Raw genomic sequence first — 15,557 nt, 5'->3', positions numbered from 1 at the left:
CAATTTCTGTTTTTCTTGGAGTCTTTAGATGCAGGAGCTTGTGCTTCCTCATCTTCAGACTGAATGTTTTGATCCTTCTTGGTCTCACAGGCAAAATATTTCTCAATGGTGTTCCTCTTGTTTCTCTGCTTGCTCATTTTCCCAGCCTAAGCCTGTTTTGGGGGTGCTTCCTGAGCTTTTGGGACACTCCCACAAGGGTCTCAGTGTGTGAGGCTCTGTCCTTCCTCCTGGTCTGTGAATGACTGTAAGTGCCCCCCTCTGCCACAGGGCTGAGGTGGGGGGGGCTGCTGTTCTATTGGGGGGGCCTAGACTGCGATCAGGATCTGAATGTGGTCAGAACCCCTGCGTTCTGTTCCAGGGGCAGAGGACAGAGCTTGGCAGTCTCTCTTCACTCCCCTCCCTAGGTTCAATGGGTTCATGCCCTGGGGGCTCCTGCTTCTGTTTCCTGGATCTGTTGCTAGCTGTGTGCCCCGAAGGCTGGGCTTCATGTGCTCTCTCTGGCAGAGGTTCCCCCGCTGTTCCCCCAGGTTGTGCCCAGTGCTCCCCGGGCCTAGCTCAGGAAACTCCCCTGCTGCTGTGAGCCGTGGCTCCCAGCACCCTGGGGCTGCCTCCGGGATGCTGAAGTTCTTTCGCTCTGGCGGGCCACCCCTCTGGTGTGCAGCCCCTTCAACCCTGGGGAGCTGAGCCTTTCTGCTCTTTTCCAGGTTACCTTGAGTAGCAGAACTGCCTCACTGGGTCCCTCTGTGGGTTCTGTCTCTCTTGAAAATTTAGTTAAGAGTCCTTAGTTTATAAGTTTTATGAGAAAGCCTAAGAGACTGTCCTCTCTTGTCACCATCTTGGCTCCGCCCCTCCACCACTATTTCTTAGCTAATATCAAACAGTTTTGATGAGTGATGTTTTATAATTTTAGCTCAGGTAGGGCTAAGCCCCCTTTCTTTTGCACTTTTTTTTTTTCATTAAGCCCCTGGAAATTCTTGACTTTTCATTTCTCCATATGAATTTTGGTAAATACTTTGAAAGAATATCTCATTTAGTGTATCAACCTCTAGAGACTTAGCCACTAAACTGTCCTCAGACAATTTATGTGTGTGTGTGTGTGTGTGTGTGTGTGTGTGTGTAAAATATATAAAATATACCAATTTTGGGTATACACAAGAAAGCTATTCACATCCCTTCATAGCCTCCCTTCTTGGTTCCACAAGATTTTTGTCCAAAATTAAATCTGCATTTAAAGGAGGGAGATTTGGTTCAATTGAAGAGATATATAATGGGTATACTCTTCATGTCACAAGTAGTAAAGCAAGTTCTAGACATTTCACTGAGGAATCCATTCCTCAGAATATATCACCTAATAAAGGGGACTACAATGTAGAAGACAGTAGTCATTTATTTTTAAAAATCCAATTATGTATGCAAACATATAATTTTTGATCTCATTGCTAAAGAATCTAGACCATATGATTCAGAACGTCCCATCACTCAAAATGAACTCTTGCAATTCCACACATTTATAAATTGAGTTTTTGTAACTTGAAACACTTTTTTTTTGGTTTTTGCAAGGCAAATAGGGTTAAGTGGCTTGCCCAAGGCCACACAGCTAGGTAATTATTAAGTGTCTGAGACCAGATTTGAACCCAGGTACTCCTGACTCCAGGGCCGGTGCTTTATCCACTGCACCACCTAGCTGCCCCAGAACACATTTTCTATCAGAATAATTTTGTTTCCCTTCCACTGCTAATGTAAACTTCTTCAATTGTGTCTAACTCTTCATGATCTCATCTGGGGTTTTCTTGGCATAGATACGAGTGGTTTGTCATTTTCTCTTCCAGTTCATTTTACACATGAGAAAACAGGGTTAAATGACTTGCCCAGGTCACTAGTGTCTGATGTGAAATTTAAACATCCTGACTTCAGGTCTGGTGCTCCATTCAACTGTGCAACCTACCTAGCAGTCCATCTATTATTAGTTACAAAACACAAATGTTGGCTGGTCTATCAGATTTTTCTGGACAATGATTTGGTGCCAGAATAGTATGAGATTCTAGGTCAATATTGTAAATCCACATTTTCAGGTAGCATATATAAAACTATGTTTCTTAATTTTTATACTTCATAATAGAAAACATCCAAGGGATGTTTTTTTTTGTTTTTTTTTTTAGATTTTTCAAGGCAACGGGGTTAAGTGGCTTGCCGAAGGTCACAGGGCTAGGTAATTATCAAGTGCCTGAGGTTGGATTTGAACCCAGGTATTCCTGACTCCAAGGCTGGTGCTCTGCGCCACCTAGCTGCCCCTCCAAGGGATATTTGTGAATTGAATCAGCATCAAAATCACTTTTCCTAAATCAGGTAACTGTGGGTATGTACACTTTACCAAAATTTCCTCAAATTTTCGAAGCTGTTACTCTCTTAACACTTTACAACCATCCTGTTGCCAAAGGTCCCTTTTTTTTGTGGTGTTTATGATTCTCTTCAATATTTCAGGGATTAATAGTTTATATTCAATTAATGGAAAATAGTGTGGCTACCATTTCATTTCAATGTAGGAACAGTTTTTACCATCCAAATGTTCTGAAATCATGTGAACTTCTATTAAGAGTTGCTGTATTAAATATTTTATTTATATTTTTAAAAGATTTATTTTTTTTGAGTTTTACAATTTTTCCCCTAATCTTACTCCCCCCGCCCCACAGAAGGCAATTTGCCAGGCTTTACATTGTTTCCATGGTTGTATTAAGTCTTTTATTTAAAAGAATGACAATTACTGTTTTGGATGTAAATCTACTTCAGATTCCACAATATAAAACACAAGGGGAAAAATGATGGCTCTAAAAGCTAAAGTTTTCATGCTTATAAAAACCATTTCCAAGGAATTTTAAAATGTCATCAAAAGACAAGGGGGTAGGGAAGAAAGAATTTTCATCTGGTCAAATGCTTGAATGAGAAGAATTATAGTTACATGGCATTTTACAGGGTCAAAAATTCTAAAAGTTATATTTGACCTCTGCCCAATTCAATCTCCCTAGAGATCACAGAAACTCATTATTTAGGCAGCTGTATCAAAAGTAACATTTCTGAGATATTTAACATCAGAACAGAATTGAGTAAGAAAGTTTATATGAAAAATTTTGTTCTTTCTACAACTGTATTTTTCCAATAATTTCCCATACCCAGTTAAAATAAAAGATCATTACCATTATAGCCCTGTAATTTTGGGGAGAATGTGATTACTAACATGATCGACCATTTAAATAAAAAATAAAATCTAAAGTCATCAGTCTCAGATGAGAGAAGTTAAATTTTTTTTAAAAAAGCTATGAAATGAGGGAATTATTTATTGGGAATAGTTTATTAGTTTGTATAGTGTTTGTCAATCAACTTTTCTTTTGCCTCTCCTACTTGAACATCCAAACCAATCTAGTCAGAGTCATCTTCTCCCCAAATTTCATATATCGTAATATTGTTGTGTGGATCTGAAGGGATCTCTGAGTCTGGAAGCTTGAGGGAATTACCAGACGCCATGGCCACTTTGAGACTTCGCACTTTAGACACAAATGTCACCAGATCCATCTCCAGTTGGGTTAAGGTATTCAGTGCATAGTCTTTGTTAGGGGTAGCATTCTGATTTTTCTTTTGTTGGGGGCGGTACAAACAGCTTCCGCTGCTAAGATCCTTATCCTGTCAAAAAAAATTTTAGTAATGAGTCATATATTTGGGGGTGGGTAGGAAGGAGTGTGGATCAGTCTAAAGTAGTTGTTCTTGTCAAAGTATAACATAAAACATACTGCTATTCCCTGATCTCCCCCCAGATGGCAGGATAAGTATTTCAGAAACACAATTATTATATCGCATTTCTATTATAGAAGACAATTATAGATTTTCATGTTGTTAGTCACTAGGAAAAACAGAGTTATATTCAAATAGATGAGTCAATTTTCATCCAAAAAAAAAGCTAATAGTTTAATTTTCTGGCCTTATTAATGTCTATTATCTGAAGGAAAATCTGAGGAGTTTGTGTATTTGAATCTTGCTCTTCATAACAAGGCCTTTAGATACTTTCTGCCAGTTAGTCACTGAGGAAATGAGTCCTTATGTTGTCAAGTGAAGAGAACAAGTTTTAAAGGGCTTATTTAATAAGCTGATTCACATTGTGAGCTCTAAACCTCTTTCTTTGGTCAAGTTCTCTTCCTGACCTAGAGTTATTTTTAAATCCAATGAGTTCATCAACACAGGTATCTTTTGTCCCCACTAACATTACCTCTTCTGATACCTATAGTGAAAATAAAGCCTGATTGGACTCAAGATATTGGACTCAAGACAACATGCAACACAAAATGTAAAGGTAACCCAATACTTCTCTTCCATTCAAAACTGGAGCCTCACCTTATTTTTGTCACCTTCCCCTCGGAATCTTACTATAGCATAGAGTAGTCCAACAAACAATAGCCAGATCCATTTACTCCCAAGCCAGCCTTTGGCCTGGTCAGATAGATTCTGCCTTATCCGAAAGTGGCCTCCACAAGGCACGTCACCCGCAGATTCTTTGGTTTTCTGTCTCAGAGAGGAGAACATAAAGGCATACCCTAAAGTAGTGCACAGTAGGAAGAACAAAAAGCATTTCAGCATATGCATGATGAGCAGAGAGGGGCGAGTATTTGCTCATGGTGAGTGTGTTTCCCCAGGCATCTGGGAATCTGAAAGCCAAGTTGTCTGGTCTTTTGTGACATCACCAAATGCCTGAATCACCAGACTACATCACAGCTGCTTGGAGGAGGGGGGCAGGGAGGTGGGTGTCACTACTGACCCATCCCAGCAAGTCAGAGAGAAAGGCCTAAAGGGGCCAGCAAGAAAGATGGAGCCAGACTCATTTGACACAGAGTTGGCTTCCCTGTGATGCCCAAGTCCTCATTCCAAAGACATCATCCCAGATGAACAATACCTGGAGTTCTAGGAATAGAAGTCTTCATCACAGCTTATAGACATTTTTTAGCTTTCCATAAAGCCCCGAAACTCTGATTATGTGTGGTATCAAGTATAACCTGAAGCAGGGAATATTCTCTACTTACTAACCCATGACTTTTTGATGCTTATTAACATCATGGATTTTTAACTGCATATCTGTGATATACTGCAGTATAATATAGGGCATTATCAGGGCAAAACTGCCTGGGGTAATTACTGATATTGTGGTTTGAAGAAGAAAAATCAATGGAATCATCAGAGTGGGGAGAACCTGCTGAGAGGATCTAGGCAAACCTGTGTAAAAATCTCCTTACAACATCTCCAGAAGACTTAAAGTGATATATCTATGAAGTCAGGAAGACTTCAAGGAGGAAATGAGGTTTTGTGGAGAAAGACTTCCTAGAGGAGCTGGTAAATGATGGAGGTCTTGGAGGATATTTTAGGCAATGGATATATACTAATCTGGGAAGCAAAGGAGGTGGTGGTGAATTCAATTAAACTTAAAAGTAAAATTCTCAATTTCAGAATTTTCAGTGTCAGCATTTATATCTACTCAGAGTCAACGGGAAATTAAGCTTATTATATGCATTTTTTTCTTTCACTTTTATGTTAAAAAGCATCTGGCTGGTAGAACTTTTAAAGAATGGGAACCAAAAAGAATTAAAACAAAAATTTTAGCCCATTGATGAATCCTGAGGAGTTGAATCTAGAGAAGATAAAACAATAATTTAAGGATGTATTCATTTAGATTTTTTTTTCAAGGCAATGGGGTTAAGTGGCTTGCCCAAGGCCACACAGCTGGGTAATTAAGTGTCTGAGGCTGGATTTGAACCCAGGTACTCCAGACTCCAAGGCTGGTGCTCTATTCACTGCACCACCTAGCCGCCCAGGATGTATTCATTTAATAAAAGCTAGTTTCAGGTGAAAGAATATTTTCAAGAACTATACCTGGAATGAAAGGCTTATTATACCTGACATGTCTCTGATCTATCCCTCCCTTCTTAGGGCCTTAGCAAACCAGAAGTTTCTTGAAGACAGGAAATACTCATTTTTGTCTTCAGATGCCTGGTGCTTGGCAACAGCCTCCTGATTTCCATTCAAAGATACAAAATATGTGTTGGTCCTCTTTATTTTTTGGTCATTTCAATAGATTATTAATATTTTGATTGTGTAGATATACACATCATACTGCTTTCATGTCTTTCCCCTCCAAATGAGCCTATGCAAGAGAGTGCCACTGCCAAATTATCCAGGATACAACAGAATCACTGAAGGGTTTAAACACTAACCAAAGGAGCATCAGTCATTTGTCTTTCATAAATTGGCACTACCTTGTCTTTCTTGCTTCTCTCTATATTCCTCTGTACAGCAGGTATACTACAATGCTTCCTCTGTGCCATTCCACTGGAATGCTCTCTGACAACTTCACTTGCTGAAATCCTTCACATCCTTCAAGATCCTTCAATAACATTCTCCCCTATTCTACAAATCAGATTGTGATCTCTCTCCTCTGAACCCTAGGAGCATAATACTACAGAATCATTTACTTCAGAATCATAAAGGATGGTAGTAATCATTTGAGTTCAACATACCCATTTTATAGAGGAAATTGGAGATATGATTGTCTAAGGGCACAGTACTAGCTACAGTTAATTTTATACTTATCTCTCAGGGTCAAGATCCAATTACTCATTTCCTAATTATTTACTTCCAGTTTCTGATATATAGTGTTCTGTATAATAGGCACACAATCAGTATTGCTGAAATGAATAGCTTATGATAGAAGATTGAATATAACTTTAAGTACCTAATAACTGCAAGGCAATCATACCAGTTTTGGATAAAATATGGTGCTGTCATTAAGGAACTTGAATTCTACTGGAATGTATATCTACACAATAAAAATATTAATTTCTACTGAAATGACCAAAAAATAAAGAGGATCAAACATATTTTGCATCTTTGAATGGAAACTACAATGAAGCTTATACTAATGGGAAAACTTGCAGTGTCAGAACAGTAGTTTTATTTTAAAAAAATTCTTACATAAAAAGGTAGTGTTGAACATCAAAAGTGGTAAATAAGGATTAAAATCTTCAGAGGTTGGGGGGGCTAGGTGGCATAATGGATAAAGCACCGGCCCTGGAGTCAGGAGTATCTGGGTTCAAATCCGGTCTAGACACTTAATTGGACAAGCCACTTAACCCCATTTGCCTTGCAAAAACCTAAAAAAAAAATCTTCAGAGGTAGAGATGTTCTAGTAATAGGGTGCTCTTCATTTGATTACATTGATCAGATTGGACAATGTCATTGTCCTAAGACATTGCCACACATTACGTTAGCTCACCAAAAGATTATTCTTTTCCTCTTATCTGATCTTTCACCTCAGCTGCATTTTATAGAGAGATTCTATTCCTTCTTATCTTTAAAAGCACACAAAGACATTTTCCCTAATTATTATAGAAGTACAACTTTCTGGTTCCCTATTTGGCTGAAAATAAGGATATGACCTCTTCTGAAATGTCCCTATGTGACCATAGAAGATTCTTCCCTATTCAGTTTTTACTACTAGATACAAAATCAAGGCAAATAAACAATAGTTTCATTATTAGTGTATGCTTTATTTTAATTTAAATTGTATGTGAAATTTAAGAAGAAAAAGGCTGTTAAAGTACTTTAATGACTAAGATAATGAAAATGTCTAAAGTCAAGATGAAATGCAAATTTACTTTAAGCATCTGGTGCCTCAACAGTTGAATATTCTTCAAAAATAGGCTTGGAGAAATACTGAATTTCTTAATTATCTGAGAATATTATCTTACCTATAATTCAATAATTACAACTATTATACTTCATACAAGGCAAGGGCAAGTTTATAAACACTTCTCAAAATATAACAAACCAGATAATAATATCAGATTACAATGACTATTCTATGTGAAAACTACTCTTCCTTGGGGAAGAGAAGCTGCTACCAAAAAGAATAATACTTTAGAAGCAGTATGATGTGTGAGTAACCCAATTGGAGGACTCTTCCTTTGAACGTTTGGCTGAACTGTGTGTTGTAAATATAGATTTGTAGGCTTCTGATTCTTCACTGTCCGCTATGGATCTCTTAGTGGTTCCAGAAGATGATTTACTGACTTTTCCTGAAGAACTTCCATTTGTTCCTAGAAAATACAAACAAACCCCCCAAAGGCACTAGTTTTAATTCTAGTACTTCAACTTAACATTATTTTTCCTCTTCAAGAGAAAAATATTGTAGATTATATTTACTCATAAATGTCAATCTGCTCCTCAGGTACATTTTCTTCCTATCTTCCTAATAAGCACAAATTTTATAAGTCACATATGATGATAAAAATCATTTCCACCTCCCCAAATATTAACAAAACTAGAAAATTTAGTTCCATGTTGGTCAATAAAAGGAAATTTCTATATAGTGAAATTTTATTTTATATTGCTTCATATGCTTTGCAAGTGAACAATGTAAATGTTTTCTCCCATTAAAATAAAGGATGGAATGCAAAAGAGCACTCTATTTGGAGTCAGTGCAAAGAATCTGGGTTCAATTCCTGTCTGTCTCTTACTGTGTGGTAGTGTTCAAGTAAAGTGTCTTAACTGAGTTACCTTATCTATAAAATGAATAACTGGTAAAATGGTTATCAATATTGAAGAACAAAGTCACTAAATCAGTAGTTATATCACAGTTTTGTCCAGTTAACCTCTTATGCTATATGAAATAATAACAGTATTATTAATTGTCTAATTCATTAAGCAGTAAGATGGTGGGGGAAAAAATGTGTTTCTAGTATTCCCTGTATCAGGGAAAAGTTTCTACCCCTTTGACAGTCTGGTGAAACCTATGGACCTCCTCTTAGAATATTTTTAGATGCAGAAAATAAAATACAGAGAATTACAAAGTAAGCTAATTTTACTGAAACAGAATATATATATATATATATATATATATATATATATATATATATATATATATGCGCATGTGTGTATATACATTCACAGATACACACACATAAAATCAAATGTTAACAGACTCCAAATTAAGAACCCTTATTCTTAACCAATATTTATTTCTTATAGATGAACAAACCTGCACTTTTCTGAGTAGTATTGAGTTTCTTCTCTCTAGAATTAAAGTTTATTTCTTCATATTTTAAACCTTTAATCTTTGACGGCCCTGGAGATTCTATAAAAGAATTAGAGATATAAATTAGAAAAGGGAGGAGAGTAGAGAAAGTAGCTTTTTAGCCTAATGAAGTGATATTAAAATGTTACCTGCAATGACATCTGACTTAGAAGCTGATTCTCCCACCTTGGGTTTCTTTGATTTCTGGAATAAAAAGAGGGCCGGGGGAAGAGAGTGAAATTTGAGCTTATGCTTAAACAGTTGGGAAGAGGCACACTGACTGATAAAAGTGAATTGGAAATACGATTTAAGTTTATTGGTCATGTTAATATACTTTATACAATGGATTTGTTCCCTTTGGAGTATACCCGAGACTCCATTAATTCACAGGAATCATAGGATCTTAGGATCTTAGAAACAGAAGTTATCATAGAAATCTCTTAATCTCTCATTTTATAGGTTAACAGAGCAGCTTCAAAGACTGTGGTTGTGATTTCCTTAAGGTTATAAGCTAGTTAAGGAACAGACCAAGTACCAGAATCCCAGTGGGATGCTGACTTCTAGGGCTTTTTCAACCAAAACTACACCAAAATTCCTATCATTCATTTTTTGATCTAGGATGCACCTATATTAAACATTAGTTGAATGAATTGAAGGATTTCAACTCAATGTTTATTAATCCCCTGATTATGTTCAATGAACTGTATAAGGGGCTGCTGACACAAAGAAAGAAAATATCACAATCTGTTGCCCTCAAGGAATCTAGTTTACCTAGGGGAGGGGGGGCAAAGAAAAAAAACCCCCAAAACTATAATAGAGATCATAATAAAGTGCATCAAAGCCTGGGCTGCACTTTCTGGGAAGCATTCTCTCAGTTAAAAGTTTCCTAAAACATTTGATTTGGATCTAGGCCATTCCCCATCTGTACCCTATCTTGTAGTATGTTTATCTGTTAGTAGCAAAACAGCCTCCCTGACCACCCCCCCAACAAAAAGTAAGATCTTTGAGGGATCAAAGGACTATAGATTTAGAAGAAAGAATCCTTAAAGAGTCCACTGGCAAAAACTGTCTTTTATAAAAATCTTTGCCTTACATATAGGAAGCACTTAAAGGACTGGGTAGAAGGGGGTGATCTAAGTGACAACAAAAACCAGAAAATGGAACCCATGTTCTCTGACTCAAAATTCAGTGCTTTCAACTCTACTCTGCTGCCCTCTAAATCATCAGGGAAGGCTTCAAAGAAGAAGTGGGCTCTGGGTTGGGCACTGAATATAAATATTTCAAAGTAAGAAAGGGAAGACAGTTCTAGTCCTATGAGAGACACACTGTACAAAGACATCTAAAAAGAGTAATGACCAATCAAGACAGGGAAGTGTTGAATAGTCCCAACATGATTTCCTATTAAAAGTAAAATCTTTAGATAGACTGATAGATGCGGGGATACTTTTAGAATTAAGGTATCTTCATAGGCATTTAGAATAAATATGGAGGCTTCCAAGCTAAAGAACCACTTTAATCAATAAACTTTACCATCAAAGCTTTAATCTCCTAAAGTAAAACTCCTAGATACTTTCTCAAAACCAAAAACAAACCTAGTATGTATAAACTTGTAAATATTTATAAATAGCAGAATGAATACTAAATTATGAGTGAGAACCCCTGGGTTTTATCTATTCCTGGTTCTTTGACTAGTTGGCTGTGGAATTTGGACAGACCATCTGATCTCTCTGGGTTTTAGTTTCCTTCTCTGCATAATTAAGGGAGTTAGATCAGAATATCTGGACTATTCCTTCTAGTCCTACCATTTTACAGTTCCAGCAATCATTGGAATGTTACAGTACAAACAGAATTAAAAGAAATTAAGTACTATTCCAATGGTATCCAGCAGATGGTAGCAGGTACACATTCCAGGGCATTTTAAGAGGTATCAATCAGATGCATCACCAGCAGAAATAAAACATAACCATACAAAACAGGAGAACTTTTATTATTTTTTTTCCACCACCAGCTCTGTCTTGGGTGGATCACATTCTTTATGATAAGTCCATCACAAAAGCTACTTCCATATTTTCCACCACTGCCGTTGCTGTTCACAACTCCCTCCATTCATACCTCCCCACTACCATATACTATATTTTCTCTCCTTTCACTCTGTCCCTTTTCTAACATGTGCTGTAGGGTAACTGAGTGGCACAGCAGACTGATCACTGGCCCTGGGGTCAAGAGGCCCTGAGCCCACATACCACCCCTAAGGCCCAGCAACCATCTGGCCCTATAGTCCCAGACAGGCAATCCAGCCCCCAGCCCCTTGCAAGAAGTAAAAAAAGAAAATGTATCATATCTGACTATTCTCGCCTATGATCTACCCTCCTCTATCACCCATACACCCCCTTCCCCCGTCCTCCTGCTCTTTTTACTCTAGATGTTTACACCCCATTGAGTGTATATGCTGTTTCCTCTCTGAGACACCTCTGATGGAGCAAAGGTTCCCCTCATTCCCCCTTGCCTTCTCCCTTCCATATCACTACAATAAAAAAAATTTTATTGTACGAAATATCTTAGCCAATTCCACCTCTCCTTTCTCTTACTCCCATTATATCTCCCTTTTAGCTACTGACTCAATTTTTACAATTTTATCTTCAAATTCAGTTGTCTCCTGTGCTTCATCTATAAAAGCTCCTTCTAGGGGCGGCTAGGTGGTACAGTGGATAGAGCACCTGCCCTGGAGTCAGGAGTACCTGAGTTCAAATCTGGCCTCAGACACTTAATAATTACCTAGCTGTGTGGCCTTGGGCAAGCCACTTAACCCCATTGCCTTGCAAAAAATCTAAAAAAAAAAAAGCTCCTTCTACCTGCTCTATTAAATGAGAAGTTTTATATGAATATTATCAGTATCATTTTTCTATTCAGGAATACATGCAGTTCATCATCATCATTAAGTCTCTCATATTTTACTCTTCTCCACTCTCTATGCTTCACCTGAGTCCTGTATTTGAAGGTCAGACTTTCTGTTCAGCTCTGCTTGTTTCAACAGGAACAACTGAAATTCCCCTGGCTCACTGAAAGTCCATTTTTCTCCTGGAAGATGTTCAGTTTTGCTGGGTAGGAAGGTTGCATTCCAAGCTCTTTTGCCTTCTGAAATATTATATTCCAAGCCCTATGAGCCCTTAATGTAGTTGATGCTAAGTCCTGTGTGATCCTGACTGCAGCATCATGATATCTGAATTATATTCTTTTGGCTGCTTGTAATATTTTCTCTTTGACTTGGGAATTCTGGAACTTGGCTATAACATTCCTGGGGGTTGTTTTTTTTGGATCTCTTGCCAGGGGAGATTGGTGGATTCTCTCAATTTCTATTTTTGCCCTCTGCTTCTAGGATATCTGGGCAATTTTCCTGTAGGAATTCTTTAAAAATGAGGTCAAGGCTTTTTTCCTGATCATGACTTTCAGGTATCCCAATAATTTGTAAACTATCTTTCCTAAATTTGTTTTCCAGATCAGTTGTTTTTTCAATGAGATGTTTCACATTTTCTTTTTCTGTATTTTTTTTAGGTTTTTGCAAGGCAAATGGAGTTAAGTGGCTTAGCCAAGGCCACACAGTTGGTAATTAAGAGTCTGAGGCAGCATTTGAACTCAGGTACTCCCAACTCCAGGGCCGGAGCTCTATCCACTGCACCACCTAGCCACCCCTACATTTTCTTCTAATTTTTCATTCTTTTGGTGTTGAAGTATTGTGTTGTGACTTCTCGTAAAGTCATCAGCTTCCTTTAGCTCTGTTCTACTTCTGAAGGATTTGTTTTCCTCAGAGAGCTTTCTTATCTCTTTTTCCATCTGGTCAATTCTGCTTTTTAAAGCATTCTTCTCAGTAACTTTTTTTGAACTGTTCTATCCATCTGATTTATGTTGGTTTTTAACATGTCATTTTCTTCAGCAATTTTTTGGATCTCCTTGACTAAGCTGCTGGCTTCATTTTCATGTTTGCCCTGCATCTCTCTCATGTCTTTTCCCAATTTTTCTTCTATCTCCCTTACTTGATTTTCAAAATCTTTTTTTAACTCTGTCATAGCCTGAGTCCAACTTCTCTGACTTCCCTCCTGGTCTGTGAATGACCACAAATGCACCCCTCTGCCACAGGGCTGAGGTGGGGGGCCTGTTCTATGGGGGACCTAGACTGCAATTTGGATCCAAATGTTGTCAGAGCCCCACAGTCCTGTTCCAGGTACAGAGGACAGAACCTCTGAAGTCTCTTCCCACTCCCCTACCTTTGGTGAGCTGAGCACTCAAGGCTCAGTTGCCTGGGAGCTCCTGATTGCCAGCTCCACTCCTGTTTACTGGCTCTACACCTGCTTCCATTTCCTGGATCTGGGCTGTTGAGCTGAGCTGACCCCACTGACTGCCCTGAGCTTCCTGCACTTGCTCTGGCAGAAGTCCCCTCCGCTGATCCTCCAATTTGTGCCTGGTGCTCCAAGGGGTGTGGGTCAGGAAACTGCCCCTGCTGCTGTGAACCGTGGCTGCCTCCAGGAGGCTGAAGTTTCTTCACTCTGGCTGGCTGCCCCTCTAACCCTGTGGAGTGGAGCCTTTCCACTATTTTCCAAGTTACCTTGGTCTGGAGAATTGACTCACTGGATCTTTCTGTTGGTTCTGTCTCTCACAAATTGTCTTAATTTTAATATTTTTGAAATATTATGGAGAGAACACCTAGGAGAGGCTCTTCTCCTGTCACCATTCTGGCTCCACCCCTGAGAACTTTTATTAATGAGAGCAAAAAGATAGCAAGCTATCTTTTTCTTCCCCAGAGATCCGGGGTAGCTAGGTTGTGCAGTGAATAGAGCACCAGTCCTGGAGTCAGGAGAACCTGAGTTCAAATCCAGCCTCAGACACTTAATTACCTAGTTGTGTGACCTTGGGCAAGTCACTTAACCCCACTGCCTTGCAAAAACCTAAAAACAAAACAAACAAAAAACCAAGATTCTGAGGTCCTGCTCACATAAAGCATACTGCACTGCAAATTCAAACGTTTTTTTTCTTTGCAAGGCAATGGGGCTAAGTGACTTGCCCAAGGTCATACGTGCCTGAGGCTAGATTTGAACTCAGGACCTCCTGACTCCAGTTGCCCCTCAAAGGCTTTTGTTTTGGTTTGGTTTTTTTGGTTTTTGCAAGGCAAATGGTGTTAAGTGGCTTGCACAAGGCCACACAGCTAGGTAATTATTAAGTGTTTGAGACCAGATTTGAACCCAGGTACTCCTGATTCCAGGGCCAGTCTTTATCCACTGCCACCTAGCCACTCCCCCCTCAAAGGTTTTTAACTACCTTTGCCCATTTCTCATACTGGAAGAACAGAAGTGTGGGGGAAAAATTCTGGACTTAATGAATATGTTCAGAGGGTCATGGAACTAGAGCTAGAAGGGACCTTCAGGGGAGGAGCTGAACTTAAATTTCAGCCCTTGCTATTTGCTACCTGTACAACACTGATCACTGACACCTTTCAGGGGTTCATTTGTAAAAACAATGGAATTGAGACTAGATGACCTTAAAGAATCTTTCCAACTCTGAATCTATGATTTATGATTCTAATTGTGGGAGAGGGACATATTCATTTAAAAAAAAGTCGGCTAGGTGGATAGAGCACCGGCCCTGGAGTCAGGAGTACCTGGGTTCAAATACAGCCTAAGACACTTAATAAATTACCTAGCTGTGTGTGACCTTGGGCAAGCCACTTAACCCCATTGCCCTGCAAAAAAAAAAATCCTAAAAAAAGTCAATTTAGTTGACAAAAGTCAAAAACTTTGAAGATATCTGATTATGATCATGAAATTGGAAACCATTTCCTAAACATTGAAACAACTAACATCAGAAAGTAATATTATAAGGAATCTCTGATCTGGTTAACAGAATGAGATATATATTATTATTTTTACTTTATTTAAAAATATTTTTCTTCTTGTCTTTTGCTATTACATACATTTCAGATCCCTTCTCTTCCTGGAGAACAAACCCTTAAAAAAGAAGACTAAGGAAGGGGAGAAGAAAGTTCCGCAAAACTAACATTTCCATTAGCTTCTAAGGAATTCAGGAACACTGTCATTTTTAAAATAATAAGTTTTAACCATTTGCTAAATTGATTTCTTAGTAAAAAAGAAACCAGGCTAAACAATGTATTAATTTTTAAAAGCTAATAGTTTCTTCAAAATTTTTTACTCAAATATAACCCTTCTGATAAATTGTTCCCTGTTTTGGAATAGTGGTGATATTTATGAGATTTTCACTGCATGGCTTATACAGCAATAAAATACTAGTTAAGGGGGAAAAAGTGAATGTTAAGGATATTTAGGCCTTTATATTCTTAAGTGATTGAAGAACCCCTTTTCCCCAAGAGCATTTGTTTATGGGGTTATACCCATCAATATTTACCAAATCAGAAAATGAAAATATCTTGGAATTATGAAAATAG

General features: G+C 38.2%; 2 protein-coding genes across 2 annotated transcripts in view; both read right to left on the bottom strand.

Annotated features, from left to right (window-relative positions):
• Nucleotides 1-3,314: 3,314 nt before the first annotated feature.
• On the bottom strand, nt 3,315-7,527 carry FAM209A (family with sequence similarity 209 member A). Its single transcript, XM_074210315.1, has 2 exons — nt 4,381-7,527; nt 3,315-3,675 (listed from the first exon to the last, which is right to left on the bottom strand). The coding sequence occupies exons 1-2, from the start codon at nt 4,627-4,629 to the stop codon at nt 3,415-3,417; spliced, it is 510 nt and encodes a 169-aa protein (XP_074066416.1). The 5' UTR covers nt 4,630-7,527; the 3' UTR covers nt 3,315-3,414.
• A 93-nt stretch (nt 7,528-7,620) lies between these two features.
• Nucleotides 7,621-15,557, bottom strand: part of RTF2 (replication termination factor 2) — a 79,475-nt gene continuing 71,538 nt past the window's right edge. Inside the window, exons 7-9 of the mRNA XM_074210314.1 lie at nt 9,256-9,310; nt 9,071-9,166; nt 7,621-8,129 (exon numbers count right to left, since the gene is read on the bottom strand). Coding sequence (XP_074066415.1) covers nt 7,951-8,129; nt 9,071-9,166; nt 9,256-9,310 — 330 coding nt within the window. The 3' untranslated portion in view covers nt 7,621-7,950. The remainder of the gene's footprint in view (nt 8,130-9,070; nt 9,167-9,255; nt 9,311-15,557) is intronic.

This window comes from Macrotis lagotis, chromosome 1 (assembly GCF_037893015.1).
Source record: "Macrotis lagotis isolate mMagLag1 chromosome 1, bilby.v1.9.chrom.fasta, whole genome shotgun sequence".
Lineage (NCBI taxonomy): Eukaryota > Metazoa > Chordata > Mammalia > Peramelemorphia > Peramelidae > Macrotis > Macrotis lagotis.
This window is presented reverse-complemented; position numbering and strand designations above follow the sequence as displayed.

Coding starts and splice junctions, on each gene's coding strand:
- FAM209A (XM_074210315.1), bottom strand. CDS start 4,629: ATGCATATGCTGAAATGCTTTTTGTTCTTCCTACTGTGCACTACTTTA. Junction 3,676..4,380: donor GGGAAGGTGACAAAAATAAG/GTGAGGCTCCAG, acceptor TTTTTTTGACAG/GATAAGGATCTTAGCAGCGG.